At 35.9% G+C, this 17993-nt stretch overlaps 1 protein-coding gene across 2 annotated transcripts in view; it reads right to left on the bottom strand.

Moving 5' to 3' along the window:
• Positions 1–33: 33 nt before the first annotated feature.
• LOC144970857 (uncharacterized) overlaps positions 34–17993 on the bottom strand; it is a 147430-nt gene continuing 129470 nt past the window's right edge. Inside the window, exons 18-31 of one of the 2 annotated variants that reach the window (XM_078910955.1) lie at positions 17477–17599; positions 15483–15608; positions 14355–14480; positions 13262–13390; positions 11744–11899; positions 9967–10089; positions 9333–9458; positions 8771–8893; positions 7992–8184; positions 6873–6928; positions 5776–5901; positions 4855–4965; positions 3570–3932; positions 34–2450 (exon numbers count right to left, since the gene is read on the bottom strand). In XM_078910955.1, the coding sequence (XP_078767081.1) occupies positions 2224–2450; positions 3570–3932; positions 4855–4965; positions 5776–5901; positions 6873–6928; positions 7992–8184; positions 8771–8893; positions 9333–9458; positions 9967–10089; positions 11744–11899; positions 13262–13390; positions 14355–14480; positions 15483–15608; positions 17477–17599 (2108 nt within the window). In that variant the 3' untranslated portion in view covers positions 34–2223. The remainder of the gene's footprint in view (positions 2451–3569; positions 3933–4854; positions 4966–5775; positions 5902–6872; positions 6929–7991; positions 8185–8770; positions 8894–9332; positions 9459–9966; positions 10090–11743; positions 11900–13261; positions 13391–14354; positions 14481–15482; positions 15609–17476; positions 17600–17993) is intronic. The other variant, XM_078910956.1, reaches the window with a different exon arrangement.

Raw genomic sequence — 17993 nt, 5'->3', positions numbered from 1 at the left:
TCTTCTTTAAAGAAAGAACAACAATACAATGTATCCATGATGACAATACCATTTTATATTTAGTGGGACATTTAATTTTTTTTAAAGTGTACATTAAGTTATATTCAACGATGTATCATCTATTCACATGTTTAACAGATAAATTTTACCCGAAATGAGCACACTAACCGGATAAAACACACTATAATCTTTAACTAGAAAACTAATATCTCAAATATTGATCGATAAAGTTACTCAACTCGTCAAAAAGTCTCCAAACCGACCCACCTTTTAGGTCTCAGATCTCTGACTTTTTGACGAATTTGGAGTCATTTTAATAGATCGATGTTTGAAGTATTCTGAAATAGAAAGCGTTTTATCAGTTTCCAGTCGAGTTTTCTTTGAATTCATGGCGGAAGACAATAATAGGAGAGTAATGAAAAACTATTACAAATCGTCATTGGGCGCAAACAAGTCGCTGTTCTAAATATAAAATCAACGGTAAAAATCCTGGTATTTGAATGAGTGTTACACAGTATTGTACATTAGTTATTGTAGTATGAGAATATTAAAAATAGCATTATATACTATTAAATCTTAAAAAGAAATAACAGGTACGAACTGAATTGCTGATGATAATAGCAGATCTGAAAAATTATTCAAGGTGAAATTCAAAAGGCTTCAATGATGATGATGATGATGATGATGATGATGATGATGATGATGATGATGATGATGATGATGATGATGATATCCTTCCTCCTATCCTTTTCTACCCCTTTCAGAAGTGACGCGACTTTATATGAGACAAGTCTAGAAAAAGGGGCCAAGTAGCAAAAATATTATTGTGTGTTTGGGTAGTGTAAATAAATGGTCTATACAGCATTACATGAAAATGACTATACACTTATTTCATTTAACCAGAAAAGGCATCAATCGATTTTGATGACGTCAAACTTGTCAAAAGTATTAGAGCTGAGACTTCCACACACACAAAAAAACACTTGCGTATAAGATTTTTGAAAGGGTGGGACTCATTTCAGTCGATCCATATGTTAAGCGTTTTCATTTCTTTTTTTTTTCCCTCAAAAATGCTAGAACTTCTTTGGTTAGTGTACGGCAGGGTAAAGACATATTGTATTGGACTACAAATGGTCAGACGCCTCAGCGTGTGTTTTTATTCATATTCTGTTGACAAAAAAATATTTCCATTTAGATTAGACAATTTTTACTACAAAATATTAATAAATATGACCCCCCCCCCCCCTTCCCCTCAACTTACAAAAACATATCAAACCAGAGTTTCTACGGGTCAGATAAGGCCTCGAGGATAGTGACATCTTTAAAGTATCACGATTTAGACTTTTGAAAATTAGTTGTATCTTATCTTAATAGGTCGAATTCTAGATGCCTGAACATATTTGCAGGTCTGATAGCCGTAAGTATTATGGGTTTGATTTTTCTCATTGTTATTATGGCCAATCTTTGCCATGGTTTGAGATGATTTCTATTGCAACAATGAGCCCATCACAATTTGGGTTGTCAGACCTGCAAATCAGTATTCGTCAACGAAGTAAAAACTTGTATGAATAATAAATATGTATATCTGTGTACAATACGCTGGACCAAAATTTTCAGCGAGCTAAGCAAATGTAATCATGAACCAACTAGTGTAGAGTGTAAAGTTTAAATATATAGTTCACTTCCGCAAGCGCTACGTTTGATTTTGGTGGTATGCAGTGAATCCTAGATAATCCGTACTGACAAAATTGGTGATTTAATTTATCGTACGATACACTTCAATTGTATGATCTTTGAAAAGGCTCTTGCACATAGCTTCCTCTACCCTTTGGTGATTGACGTTACAAAGATAAATTAGAGTTCTATTTGTACGAAAACTTCTCTTTACTCAAAGAGGTTGCATGTCTCCCGCTTTGTGTTATGCATGCTGTTCCAATAATAAATTTTATATTTTAAAGAAATTCCTTAATTTTTTTTTCCCATGCTGTCTGATACAAACATAAAGGAGATGACAGATTTGTTAGTAATTTGAGCCTGGACCATGCCTTGCTTTGTTATATTTTCTTTTGTATAACATTCTGACCAGCTCCGCCTACCTACACCCTTCCCTGCATTGGACAGATCCTATTGAATATACTATATCCTGAAACAATCTAATTATTATAAATTTAGTTCAGCATCACAATTGACTTATCAGCCTCACTCTAATTATGATTACAGTAATCAACCTCTCCCACGAGCTCTTTTGATGGGAACACATCTGGCATAGCTGCTGCGTTTACCACTCCACTTTTTGTTTCCTCGACACTTGGCACCGCTGCGACCCAGTTTCCTGAAGCCGCTGTTACATCGGAAGGAGCAGCGAGTCCGGAAAGGAACCCTGGGAAGAAGACAAGCTGGCGGATGGAGGAATCCGTTCTCGGGGATAGGCAGACGCTCACATGGCAGGGCTTTTGGATGAAATGATGAAATGTTTTATTTTTAATAAACTGTAAAAAATACGTCTTCCGCCATGGCACCATATATACCGTTGACTAGACATTCCATGAAGGAATATAGATAATTCATCAAACAAGAGGTGTGATGTCAACAGGAATCACCCATGTTGCCCAAATTGAGCATATTGGGGGTTAATAATCTTGCCCAAGGAAGAAAAAAAACGAGAGTGTCTGAAGCGAGGTTCCAACCCGAGACCTTCCGGGTCACAGTGTAATGCCTTAACCACTCAGTCACTTTGCAGTAAGGATTGGAAAAGTCTTGTAGAAGAACAGCACGACATTGACTGCAATAATTCAATGCCATTGAAAGGTTTAAAGTGACGTCTGGACCATCAAAAGGTCTGAGGATCGATCTCCAGTCGAGGCAGGCTGGTTTTTCCGAGATGTTTATTTTTTTACTTCTATTTTTCTCTCAGCTCGTTGTCTGGAACTGTTTCATACACAATTTTGTCAGATCTTTATAATTGAAATGTTATAGTTATTCTATATAGATATGAAAATGTGCCACGAAAGCACACCCTATTTTTGTGAATTGCAAGCAGCTTTTTATCAAGTAAATATATTATTATTATTATTGATAAAATATTGAATATAAATTACTAGTAAACTAAATATGTACCAAATGCCTCCAACAGGTATCATGACAGGTCGAATCTAATGATTAGAATTTGATTTTAAATTTGACATAGCATTTGATTTTTTATAAAAAGACATTTGTCTAGTAGAGTGGGTTTAATGCTAATGATGTTATGTGTTAAAGTAAAATATACTCACAACATCCGCCAACCGGATATAACGTACTAATTACACAAAACTATGTGAAACCTTAAACGTTAATAGTCAGATTGATATACTTTAGTGAGAACTAATTACCAGAATGTCTGTCAAAAAACAATTACAGAGAGCTAAGTGACGTCAATTTTGTTCCTTTTATATATTTCAATAAACATAAATTTCCTCATTCTGATCTTTTTTATTTAAAACTCTTATTTTCTTTATCCCGTTCATTTCAACATGATACCAAATTGACGAGGGCGGTAAGATATTATAATTATAGTTTTTAAAACTCACCAGAGCACTTTGGAGAGGTACCTGACCACGTGAAATCTGATCTGCAAGTTCTTTCCCTCGGCCCCGAAAGGATGAGCAAATGTCGGCACCTGAATCCACATTTGGTGCCCACTGGGACATGCTTCCCTTTGTTCATAACTGCACATTCGGGATTTTTGTATCTGCCGTATCTCGGTAGCTTCAGAAGAGGACATCGGGTTGGTTTGCATGTTTTCCCGTCGGCGTGTAGGGCATATCCCTCGTTGCAAGAACACTTAAAGGATCCAATGGTGTTCTCGCATTTCTGCTCACAGCCGCCATTGTTTCTAGAACATTCGTTGAAATCTTGACATTTGTCATTTGTTTCAGGGTTTCCATGGTAACCTGGAAAATAATTTTAAATAATTGAATTTAAAACACCAACGGGTTTCAGTTCAATATAGTCGATATATCAGCAAACTACAAGATTATGTGTGGATCGGTGACTTGTCTTGTCACAAAAGCCATGAAATGTTAAACGTGTACAATGTCCTAATGAGTGGGTGATTGTGGATGGAAAGTTCAAATCCCGACGCTGTGTTCCTGGGTAAGGCACTTTATGCACATTATCCCACTCGATTCAGGTGTGAATGAGTAGCTGGCTATATGAAGTGGAGGATATTCGAGGGTGAGTCAAAAGTGATGGGACTCTGCTTATTAGTTTAAAACAAATTGAATCAATATCATGCATCATACCTCAAATTAAAATTTGGCAGTAGCCAAGTAGAATGCTACTTCTTAACATAGTCCGATAGCCACAGTCACTTTATTGTAAGGCCATGTATTCCGTCCTCGTAAAACTGAGTTGACTGAACTTTCAGCCAATTTTTCACTATAATCTTGGCTTTTTCACCATCATCATAGCCATATCCCGTCATTGCCTCCTTCAATGGACCAAAAAGATGGAAGCCTGAAAGTGTCAAGTATCGTGAATACGGGGGTTGAGACAGTTTTTCTATAGCGCGATATCCACTAGGCACTAAACATGCTCAAAGCGCTTGACAAACAGCAACACATAATGTATAGGACGATACATGACGCCTGTTAGGCGATATTACATTTTTTTCCGAAAAAGACAACGCTGTTAACAACCAGGTACTCATTTTACACCTGAGTAAGGTGAGAGAATGTGAGTAAAGAGCCTTTTCCAAGGACTCAACTATGTGCCGAGCGAGGGTCGAACCCAGGACCTTCCGATCCGAAAGCGAGTGTCATACCCCAAGACCACATAGCCGCACCATCATCATCACCATTGACACACCCATACCTTGAGGACATTGACACGCTTGTATTGCGGTAGCTCCGGGTCGCTTGGTGCTCATTCCGGAAGGACACCTTTTACAAGATACGACAGAATCATTCTTACTCCGGTAAGTACCTGGATGAGAAAAGATAAGATGAACTTTATTATTTCTCCATTCCTGGAATTAAATAGTATCAATATAATTGCAGCATATCTATTGAAGATAAAGGAAATTGCAGAGAGAGAGAGAGAGAGAGAGAGAGAGAGAGAGAGAGAGAGAGAGAGAAAGAGAGAGAGAGAGAGAGAGAGAGAGAGAGTAATTACACTGTCATTTAATATATTTATCTATGAGTCTAATAACGTACATTACAATTATCTCATCCTTACAGCAAAAATTTATGACAAATTGAAATAGAATGTTTCCCATGACAACTTACTTAATGATAAACAAGGATGTTGATAATTTGAATCGTCCTGCAAGGACAGAGAAGAATAAGGAGACACAGGAAACGTTAGAAGGACGATATAACCGGTTAACTGCCGTACTCTTGAAAGCCTTGTATTAAAAAAATTGGCCAGAAAACTCGTCCCTCGATCGATTTAAAAGACCCCTCAACTTGACAAAACTCTCAAAATGGGACTTCGCGATTTCCTAGATTTGATAGTCAATGCCAAGATAAGGAAGGGTGTTTTAAACCGATTGATATTTGAAGGACCAGTTTTCTGGCCTTATTTTTAATTGGTTTATTTTTCTTTCTTTATTTTTTTAGAATATTGTAGTTTTCTGGTAAAAAATGCCCAAGTCTTTTTGTGTATTTTTTTAGAATACGTTGTTATCCGGTTAAACATGCCCAGCTCTTGAATAAAAGTGCCTTGTATGAACAGGCAAGGAAAGCGTGGAATGGAAAGAGACGGTTACCAAAATCTTTTGTTTGCTTTTTTCACCTTTGTAGCAGAGTGTACAGTGATGTCCTTGCTTGAAATATCCAGCAAAGCAGTCACATCGGAATGATCCAAGGATGTTGATGCATTCGTGTTGGCAAATACGACCTCCCGAACACTCGTCAATGTCTGTGGTTGAAAGAAACGATAAAATGAACACAATAAAACATTTGGAAATGATAAAGGAAATGACATTGTTTTTTATGTCTCTCTAATGAATGTTTTTGTCGTCTTGAATCGCATATTAGCTTGATGACGAAACTAAATTATTACTGTCTAGAATTTTGTAATCATACAACTCAATGTATTTACAATATCTTATTTCATATCATCTATAACAGATAGTCCTCGGCTCCATTGATTAATAATATTTGCAGTCGAAAGGAGAAAGTGAACTCTTAGTAAACTGTGGTTTAGTTTTTCATGCACTTATTCTTTCAAACTATCTATCAGAATGCTATTCAACAAAGTTTATCTTTTAACAGTTATAAAAAGCAGAAAAAAGATATTCAGATATAATCTTTGATTGAGAAATTTGGTTTTATAATACCCTAGATGAACAGTTTGTGTACTGAAAAATAACTTTTCGATACAATTAAATAATAATATAGATTTCTGCTGTTTTTACTTCATACACATTTAATCCAATTTGTGTAGATAATGTATCTTATTGTCCATTGCCTTTAACGTAGATTGAAAATGGTTGGATTGAAAGGAGTTTTGATGAAGGCGAGATGTCAGTAAAATGTAATATCACACTTGATATTACAAAGGCATTATGAGGAGTCAAGCTATATTGATTCATTTATGATCAGACAAGTGCCAACGATCACAAACAGTTGTACTAGCGTCATGTCATTAAATATGGTACCGTGCATATCCCCCCCCCCCCCACCCCCCAATCAACTCGGCAAGCCGTGATGGAAAGTTTTAAAATGTTACAAGGAAACCATAACCAACGTGTACCATATCATGCTATTGAAAAGTTATGCAACGCGGTAACCGGAAGAATTGATTCATTTTATATAGCACTTTGAACAAGTTGAATTCGTAAAACAGTATTGTATGAATTTCCACATTGTTAGTGGTAGACGACATACCTACACAAGACCTCTTGTCCATACCGATAGTGTAACCTTGTCTCCTGCAGTGACATCTGGAAATGGACAAATCATTCAAGTATTCAATTTTATTCCTTGGAACACTTTTAAACTAATTAGTTAACACGAATGACGTGATCTCTAAACTCTTAACACATAAGAAGTCTTATGATTATCAGTTTTTTGATCATTCAAATGAAGCGGAGTCCCAAAAGCTCAAATTGCAAAGAAGTTGCCTCGCAAACAAGGATATCAAAATTCCATTCCTTGTTGAAATGGGATTATTATTTTCCTACCTTTCTATTCACCGAGTAATGATTATGTAGCTGATTCTGCTAGATTCGGGGAGTTCTACTTTGTGCGAACGTTGTCTGGTATCCAAATGGGGAAGAATGTAATGTAATGTTACTGTTTAGTTACCACCACATTAGTCCTTCAGTGTCATAAGATTCGGAGGTTATCTTGGTCATGTTGCGAGTCCGAGACTTACCTCTACAATACAGTGACACAAAAACAAGAATGCCGGAATAGAGCAAGGAATGTGTTTTCCATTATGTGTAAGAACTTATATCAGACAGATCTAGAGGGCTTTTTCAGTGTTGACCACATGACTTTTTTAATTCGTTGTTATTAGGGATAAGAAGAATAGTCAGTATAACTACCTATATTAGGGGTTTACAATTTATGTCCTAAAGCGTTAATCTGGAATTATGTTGAAATGAATTTGATAAGGACAAATTATGAGTATAAAGTCAAAAATGATAGACGTTTGAAAATTTACGATTTTTTATGTTTAAGACACAAAATTTCACTCTCCTCAATAAAGCCAATAATTTAAACTCAAACTGCAAAAGTTAGATTTAAATTTTAAGCACGAGGTTCACCTCGACATAACACCGTTTTGAGATGACTGCTCACATTTGTACTCAGCAAGATTTAGTTATCGCCTCAACGTCCTAATCATGTGCTAGTACATATAGGGCAGAAAATTGTCTTTTTCATTTATTTTTAAAAAGTCAAAGACGCTTATGATGTAATTCTGTAGTTGAAGTCAAATATTCATTGTTTCATATTTTTTGTTTTCTTACAACTATGTCCAACTTGTATTTTTTTACTCACGTGAACGATCCAGGTGAGTTGAAGCACACGTCCTCGCACGTGTTATCATCCAAGCACTCATCAATGTCAATGCACGACCTCCCATCTGTGTAGAGTTCATATCCCAGGATGTTGCACTCACAGTAGTACGATCCCGGTGTGTTCACACACGTGCCTGTACACCCTGCCTCTCGGTTGAAACACTCGTTGATATCTGGGAAGAACATACAAATACTTACGCATGGACATTTTCAGCAATGAACTTTTCAAATCATAAATTCCGTACACTCTCAAATCAAGAGGGATCACGCCTTGGCCGTAAATTCCTATGTCACTTTTAATTATTTTTTCAATTTGCAAGGGGGAGGGGTCGAAACAGGGACCCACATACACACCTATTAGAAATTTTATTATGGAATCTTTAAAATGTAGAAGCAGGAGAATGAAATATTACGTATTATTTCACCATTGTTATTGTTTTTGTTGTTGGCAGAAAGTGGGTTTGAGCTCGAAAATTCCTTGACACTTATTTTCCCGAATGAAAACTTTTGTTTCAACACAATCACGGGGACAGCTGCTAACTTGTTGCATTGTCAACCTTTACGCCACAATGCGTAATAATAATAAAGAACGATTTATGATTCTTGATAAAATTCATTTTTTCATATTTTTTTTCCTACAACCATGTCCAACTTCTTTTTTACTCAGGTGAACGATCCACATGAGTTGAAATGTAAAATTTAAATGGTTATTCGTTGACTGTGTTATAAAAAAATATAAATCCTATACATACAACCAACCTTCACATTTCTTTCCATCTCTCATGAGCTGAAATCCTGGAGGGCACGTGCATATTGACCCTCCTACTGTGTTCACACATCGATACTCACAGCCATGGTTGTTGGAAGCACATTCATTAACATCTAGGTGAAATATATAGATAAATAACTTTGTCAATCTAAATACTCTTGCTTTAACAATTTATTGTCAAGCTTAAGATGATGGCAATTAAAACCAAAAATAAATTAATTAAATAATAATAATAAATGCCCCATGAATAAAACATTAGGGGGCAGTGTGGCTCGACGATACGGTTTTTGCATCGAACCCGAAAGGAACCGAATTCGATCACCCGCCGGAGTGACCTTGAGTAAGTCACTTCGCCCTAGTTCAATTTGCGTCGTTGCACTGCGACTGACGCGTAAGCTATTCCAGTCTCCCCTTGGAATTGACCATTGAGACAAATTTCTCCTAAAGGATGAATGAAGTGAATTTATTATTTTTTTATTTTATTATTTATGATAATTTATGATCAACGATTTACAGCTTTACGTGAGATGTTATCTTGACTTGAAAACCCACCTTCACAAGAACGTCCATTTTCTCCCAGCTTAGAATCGCGGTCTTCACATTCACAATGGTATGACCCTGGCGTGTTGATGCAAATGTCGTCGCATCCACCATTTAACATAGTGCACTCGTCAATGTCTGGAAAAGAGTGGGGGTGGGGGGGTGCGAAGGAAACAATCAACGATTACTACAAAATTACGAATAAATAACTGATTTTTGGATAGATCCAGGGGGGAAGGGGATGATCTTATTATTTAGTTATATCCAGCTTCTTTCAAGAGGGGAATGTGCTTGAGGTGAGTGATTTTCATCTTGTTAAAAATATAATTTATCTTTGTAATTGTGCATTGTAATACGTACGTTTATTATTATTATTATTATTATTATTATTATTATTATTATTATTATTATTATTATTATTATTATTATTATTATTATTATTATTATTACTATTACTATTATTAATATGATTATCATCATCATCATCATCATCATCATCATCATCATCATCATCATCATCATCGTCGTCGTCGTCGTCAATATCATCATTGCCATTATCAATGATATCACTGTATTCTTATCATCTATTATTCACTTACAAAACCTGCCGGCGAGACTATGTACTCGCGTTGAATTCATTTATTACCTGTACAAGAGAAGCCGTCAAAATGGAGATGATATCCGGGCTTACAGATACAATGAGCAGATCCGTTTTTGTTAACACATCCTTGTACACACATCAATAGCCCGTCAGCACACTCGTCCACATCTGATGAAAATATAATCATTAAAATGTTAACAACAGACATAGTGCCTATACGTATCTTAATGCGACAAGTCGTCTAAAAACGGTATTATGTGAAAGTCAACATGAGGACCAAAATCCAATTTCAAACGAAACGTATTAATTGAGCTTAAATAATTGAGCTTTATATAGCGTAATATCCACTAAATGTGCTCAAGGCCCTTTACAAAGGGGTCCCAGGTCAACAGCAACATTTAACATGTAGGACGGGACATGGCGCCTGTTAGGTGGTATTACAATTTTTCGGACAAAGACAACGCTGTTAACGGCCAGGTACTCATTTTACACCTGAGTACGGTGAGAGAATATGAGTAAAGAGCCTTTTCCAAGGACTCAACTATGCGCCGAGCCCGAGGCTCGAACCCAGGACCTTCCGATCCGAAAGCGAGTGTTATACCACTAGAAATGTTATTTATTCTCAATAATCAAACTATTAAATTGATCCAAAGCCTCATATTTTCGGCTATAAATTCAGTCATCTAAGTCACCCTAACATAACACCGTTATGAGGCGATGGGTTACACATCTCAAGAAAGAAAAGCCATTAAATGCTTTGATTCATATGAGCGAACTTTGTTTCTTAAACTTTTTTTAAAATGTAATTTTCCAATTCAAGGAAGTTCGACTTCAAAGTTAGTTTTCTTCAAATGTAGTCCATTCCGACTTATTACCAAATTGACGGGTTGGTTAACAGACATTCAGATGCACTCTCTTGTACTTTATATTCGTGTAAAACGACTCTGTTTATGATGTTTTGCAGGGGAAAATTACTCTGTGTCTTTAAAGTAATGCACTTCAAACACATTGTCTATCACAAGTAAAGTACACGAATTTATATATATATATATATATATATATATATATATATATATATATATATATATATATATATATAACATAATATATATACAACGTCCAATGGGACACTGAGAATTTCTAACAATCTTTTATTCTTGCTTACTAATACTCTTCAACATTCGTAACGTCACTTCCTTCCTAATGACGCATGGTAACTTAGTAACACTGACTCTAAACTATCGGAACAATGGCGGACGCCCGTATGAAATATTTCTCCTTTTAGCAAAAAGGGTTTCCAGAGGGAAAAAAACACATACATTTGAACATGTTTTGACTTTTACACATTTTGATCACAAGGCATATGAAAATTTCTAGCCAGCATGAAAATTAAAAAGAAATGATTTTTTTGTCAAGAAGCAAAATGGCCACCGTTGCCGGGCGGCGTGACATCAGACTATTGAATCGTATTCCGACAGCTCAATTTCCATGACTACATACAGTGGAGCATTAAAAAGTGAATAGATTTCAAGGACAAATAGAACACGTAAGGTATTTTATAATATTCTCTAAGAATGAAAATATTTAGAAAAACCTCTCTCTCTCCCTCTCTCTCTCTCTCTCTCTCTCTCTCTCTCTCTCTCTCTCTCTCTCTCTCTCTCTCTCTCTCTCTCTCTCTCTCTCTCTCTCTCTCTCTCTCTCTCTCTCCTCCTCCTCCTCCTTCTCCTCCTCTCTGTTTCTTTCTTTCTTTCTTGTTTCTTGCTTTCTCTATTTATTTCTCTCCGTATATGTGCATGTTATGTGTTTGTGTATTCAAACTTACCTACACACAGATCACCCTTATCCGTGTTCCCTTTGTATCCAGGGATACATTCACAATCATCTATGCTAGTACCGCCCACTTTTGTAGTATTGGACTTCGGTGGACAGTGTATACATTCGGTGTCATACTCCCCTTTGTAATAACCAAATTTACACGCTGTGTATAAAACAAAAAGGTTTTTGGTAAGGACTAATACAAGGATTAAATAACATCATCTAGATACTGACAGATCAAGATTCAAATAAGTCAAACAAACACAAAATATTCAGTCAAGTTATCCAAGATTTGATATTCCCACATCTAACTTATATCGACAATTATTTTCACTCATTTTCCCCAAATTTGTTTGTATAACAACCTACCTGTTAATCTGCAAGTACAGTTTTATCAAACTTTTGAGCAATTTTGAGACCCTTTAAGATGTTTTATATACTATAGATAGAATGAAGAGAAAATACTAATCAGCATGACTGAGTTAGACGTCCAGTCGTTGCGAAGAAAAGAAGAACAGAACATAAATTAAAACGAAACATTAGCCGTTCTATATTATGGCATTTAAAAGACACTATTGGACAGAGAAGAAAACTAATGAATAAGTATTAGAGCAAGCTGAAACTAGAAGGTTATTAATTCGTAAAATAAGAAAAAAAGACAAATGCAATTTTTAGGGCACCTAAATCAACATAAATGTATTGAACATCTTGCTCTCACAGGAAAGATATAGGATGTAAAAAGAGTAAAGGTAGACCAAGAAAAACATATTTGAATAGTTTGAACAGCTGGGTGACAAAGAAAGAGAAGAGTAATATTAGTTTTCTGAGGTTATCTGATCAGAGAGATGAATGGCGTACCATGATCACCGATGTCTGGCACAGACTTGGTACTTGAAGAAGAAGAAGAATTGGTTAAGCATTCTTAAATGGAAGCTCAGTGGAGAGGTGTTTCGCCTTGTTACATAAGGATGTGTAGTTCTATGATTAGTGATCAATTGGGTGGCAAAACTCCGAACATTAAATTTTGCCTTTGGTTGAGGAACTTTGTTATATTACCCTACTGTTCAAAAGTGTGAATGATTACCTTTCTATTTAGAGACGAAAAGGAAACTTAATAGATGATTTTAACAAATGAAATTGTAAATTGATTCAAATGGGACCTTATTGTTAGCAAATCCTTAGAAATCCACGATTCAATTGTGTTTCAATGGCCGCTCAGTTAAAATCCAATAATAACAACTTTTAAATGTTACTAAGATTTTCATTTTTTCACAGATGTTGCGTCAGAAAGACAACTCAGTAAATCAACCGAAAGTAAAGTAAATAAATATCTTTTATCTCCCTTGGTCACGGTACTGCTATGTGAATAGTATACAGCAGGACAAAACTTACACTATTTACTTTAAGTGCCTGAAGGTTTTGATGATGATGATGATGATGATGATGATGATGATGATGATGATGATGATGATGATGATGATGATGATGATGATGATTACAATGACAATGAAATTGTCAAACTTACGGATACAAACAGTCTGATTCGTCTTTGATGGGTGATGAAACCCGGGTCTGCATTGGCACTTGTAACTACCAGGTACGTTGACACACTCGTGTGGGCATGGGCTGGGAAGCTGTGCACATTCGTCTATGTCTGGAATGAGAAAAAGTAGACCAACGTCAGAATTAGATGTCCCATTGATGTTATTCTATCATAGATTACACAATATAATATAGGGTGCCAGAAAAAAAAACAGAAAATTATTGTGACGCTGCTTCAATACGAAGAAGAAATCAGAAACCATGGAAAATTTGCAAGCAACGAGAACAAGACCTTAAGTTAATACTTGCTAAGTTTGATTAAAAAGCTATGGTTAATTAAGAAACTATGCTGATTATACCAAAGTCGTATAGAATTTCGGTATTGAAGGTTTCCAAATTTGCGTCTTGTTTTTAGCTGTGTTGTGTGACTAACGTAACAAATTTACCCAGTCTTGTTGAAAACCAAATGGCCTATTGGGATAGCTTCTGGGATAACTTTTCCTTTTAACAATATTAGATAAATTTCAATACGACGCAGACATCATAATATTTGATTTATTTCTAAAGATTAAATTATGGTCTCCAATGAGTCTTGACTTGAATAAAATGGACTACAGCGTAATATGGACAGTGATGTCAAACAGTGTATAAGAGTCGTACAACGTTTTACACGAAAGCAGAGCTAAAAGAGTCAAATCAAATTTTGTGGAATCGAATCATTATCTAAAACTTGGATTAAAAATCATTTTTAAAATGCTACGCACAGTCACAGAGCAAAATGGGGGATTGACAGATCACATCAAAATTTGAGAATTACGTCAAAATCTTCGATATGGAAAATTTGAGGTGTATCCATTCAATCGTTCGTCAAATAAATATTTCTCAATTATTTTATTTTACTTTTTTTTTTTGAAATTTTCTTTACATAAAGTTCAATAAATTGGTTTAATTATAGCGCAATTTCAGACATGTACCAGTTATCGTCCGGCGATTACAGGGTTCTAAACTTTTCCCGTATTTTTCTCGCACCCGATATATTTGCATGCCTTTTATTTATTCATTGACATCTCACTCACCGATACAATTGATGCCATCGGAATCCAAGAGGTATCCGGTTCTATCGCAGTCACAGACAAATGATCCAATGGTGTTGCTGCAAATATCAGGGCACGGATTGTCTCCCTCCATGCATTCATTGATGTCTAAACAATGAAATAGAGAAATAAATATGACATGTGCATTGCCGCCGTACTATGCAGTGTAAAATATATCAGCAGCTCAAGTGATAGAGAACTTTACTCATATGTCATTAAAATCGGTTCAAATCCAGGTTGGACAAACGGTGATTGAGTATCTGATTTTCTTAGATACTATGCGATTGGCAATTGTTAAATCTAAAGGGTTATACGCAATTTTTAGTGCTCGACTCTATAACGGTCACAGGCAAATGAACCGATAGTGTTCAGACAAATGATAGTACAAAGATTGTTCCCCTCAATCCATAATATTGAAATCAGACACCATTTCTGTAGTTTGCAGCGCATTATTCGCGGTGTACAAAAGTATTTATATAGAACAAAGAGCGATATTTCCTACCACTGTTAGAAGAGTTGTTTTGTCAATTACGTGCCGGTTTGTAACCAGAGAAGAAAAACAATTTCTTAGTTATGTTGTAATATTATTGTAAACTGATGAAACATATTTAATGTTTAACATGTTTTGGTTCAAACATAGTGACTAAAATAAGACAAAGTTAAGAGTAAGTCCTCACTCAAAAATACTGAAATGGTCTGCCTTGGGTGAATTACTTCTCTTATGCCAGTAAGTGAAAAGACTACCGTGAGCTCGAATCTGAGTAGTGTCTATATAGGCCAGTAATTAAAGCTGATGAATGATCAGTCTATGACGTTATGAATATAAAGGCACTTTTTAAAAAACAATGATAAGAATACGGCTATAGTCCTAACAACGCTAAGCAAAATTCTTTCCCGTCTATTGGTGTCATGGGGGTTAAACAACCAAGAGTTCTTTAAAACAATAACAAAGAGATGAGCTTGAATCTCAATTCAATTCAGTTTTATCTTTTTGGTCTCGCCATTTTCGGTTTAAACTCCATTCGCTGTGTATTTCCAAGGCATATTTGCCTAGGAACTTGAGAATGAAAGGGTTTACAGCAAGTTACTGTAAAACATAAAAGTACTTACCAATGCATGAAGATTTATCATGTGAGAGTTTGTATCCAGGACCATCGCATTGACACTGGAACGACCCCTCCGAGTTGATACATTTGTGGTCGCATGGAGATTTATCAGCAGCGCATTCGTCAACATCTGGAATGGGAAAATGCAATAGTCTGGTGTTTTGTTGGAATTAAACTGATGAAGAAAATTAGGTCTCCAGACCAAATTATCAGGAGATTTACATTATTAAATATTAAGATTCAAAACTGAGAATCTCTCTCTTTCTCTCTCTCTCTCTCTCTCTCTCTCTCTCTCTCTCTCTCTCTCTCTCTCTATATATATATATATATATATATATATATATATATATATATATATATATTTATCTCTCTCTCTCTTCTTTCTCCCTCTCTCTCTCTCTCTCTCTCTCTCTCTCTCTCTCTCTCTCTCTCTCTCTTTCTCTCTCTCTCTCTCTCTCTCTCTCTCTCTCTCTCTTTCTCTCTCAATATCCTTATACTTGCGGACAGGACGAGCCAACTATTTCCTCGCCTTCTGTCTGGATTTTAAGTGATGCATTACTTGTTTATATTGCTTTTGTTATTGGCTGAAGACGGGTTTTGAGCCCAAAGCGTTCAGAGTTTGATAATTTGCTATTTTCCGAAATTGTTATAATATTCATTTTATTCATTACTTTTCACATTTTCCACAGCATCTAACAGTCTAGTATCACATCTATAAAAAAGTGTTGTTGTAACATTGGGCAGAAGGCCAAAACTTATATTTGAAAATGTATTTCTGGAATAGACCTAGTTATTGCATAACACAGTAGATAAGTCCAATTTATTGACCTCGTAAAGATTGATACGGCTAAAATTTGGCTGAATCTTTGTTTTCTAACAGCTCAGTATCACGTCATCAAATATAGTGTTGTTGAGTCACATGGGGCAGTAGTCCAAAACGTCTGATATCGTTATTACATAACGCAGTAGATAAGTCCAATTTGACGTCATAAAGATTGATACGGCCAACATTTGGCTGAAACTTTTTTTATAACAGCTTAGTTTCAGGTCTAAAAATAGTGTTGTTGAGTCACATTGGGCCAAAACTTATATTGGAAAATTGCTGGTATTGTTATTATATAACACAGTCGGTATCTCCAATTTGACCTCATAAAAATTGATACGGTTGACATTTGACATAACAAAAAAAATCTCTACAAAATATTTTCCATATTACATAAGAGTAAGAGCTAATAAAATATTAGTCTTCTACAACTTGGAGAAACCATTTTTTTCTATTTTGGTCATATAACTGACTTCATATACCCAAAGATCAGTATAGCTCCCAACTTGTTTTTAAAAATTCAATACAGTGTCATGTTTATGATATATACATACTATGAATAGGTCCTTCAGAATCATTAAACCCATGTATATGGAGTTTATTTGGTTTCTATAGCGTTAAGCGGACAACACCAACTGCTTGTCATCCTTTGGAAAGTGCTTTCCGCCATTTCTAACATAACCAATAACCAGCTATCACTTCTGGATGGAAAAATGGGTAAAGGAAAAATCTCGACTGCACCTGGAAACGGTTCCTTCACGTGCGAAGCCAGTGTTCTCCTAACTGAGCTATCGGGACCCCCAAAATTACTTTTGTTATCATGTATTACAACACTCACCTACGGACCATTAGGTCTCGCTGTATGTAGCGCAAAGTTGGGTCCTTTAAATAGACTGTTTACTCGCACTGTCTCCCCCCCCCCCCTCCCACATCCAACCAACAATGGTTGGGTAGCTAGGTCTGTTAGATCTGGCGAAAAGAACTTTGCGATAGATAGACTAGTGTCTTAAACAATGGGTAAAAGCAATTGTCCGTGTCATGTTATGGGGACAGGGTAAATTCCGAATCCATGAGCCCAATTAATTGCTCTTAAGGACTACTTTACCCCCCAACTGGTGGTCTAAAAGCAGTCCCAGAAAAATGAGTGACGTAAACTTCATTCATTCTATACTTACCACTACAGTACATTCCATTTTCTCCCAACACATATCCTTCATCACAAGCACATTTGTAGCTCCCTGGCGTGTTGATGCAAGTGTGTGAACAAAGTACTGTGTCAACATTACACTCGACGATATCTGCAAAGATATTCAAAATGAAGAACAAGGGTCGGAGCTCAATTTGCATTTAAGTCAAAGGCTTCAACTAATACCTTTTTACAGAAACAATCAATACAATACCTTTCACCAGTCGCGATTGTTTGTTCCTGTTTTTCTTTCTTTCAAAATGTGCAAAACATTTTTAGGATTAGCTCCTGTTGGTAACACCACGTGGTCATATTGCACTCTAAAGTTTGAACACAAAGAGTGCCCTATAGATAGTATGCGCTTGGCTAAGAAGCTCACAACATTGCCACACGGAAATATAACTGACCAACGCCCAAAACTCTGTGTAATCATGAACTTTCATAGTCTGGATAATACAGTTAAGTGTGAATTACTCATAAACATGTATGGCAACAACAAAAAAAAC

This window comes from Berghia stephanieae, chromosome 4, assembly GCF_034508935.2.
Source record: "Berghia stephanieae isolate SIO BIC M18660-M18661 chromosome 4, UCSD_Bste_1.3, whole genome shotgun sequence".
NCBI classification, from domain to species: domain Eukaryota; kingdom Metazoa; phylum Mollusca; class Gastropoda; order Nudibranchia; family Aeolidiidae; genus Berghia; species Berghia stephanieae.
The sequence above is the reverse complement of the archived record's forward strand: the minus strand, read 5'-3'. Positions and strand labels throughout refer to the sequence as shown.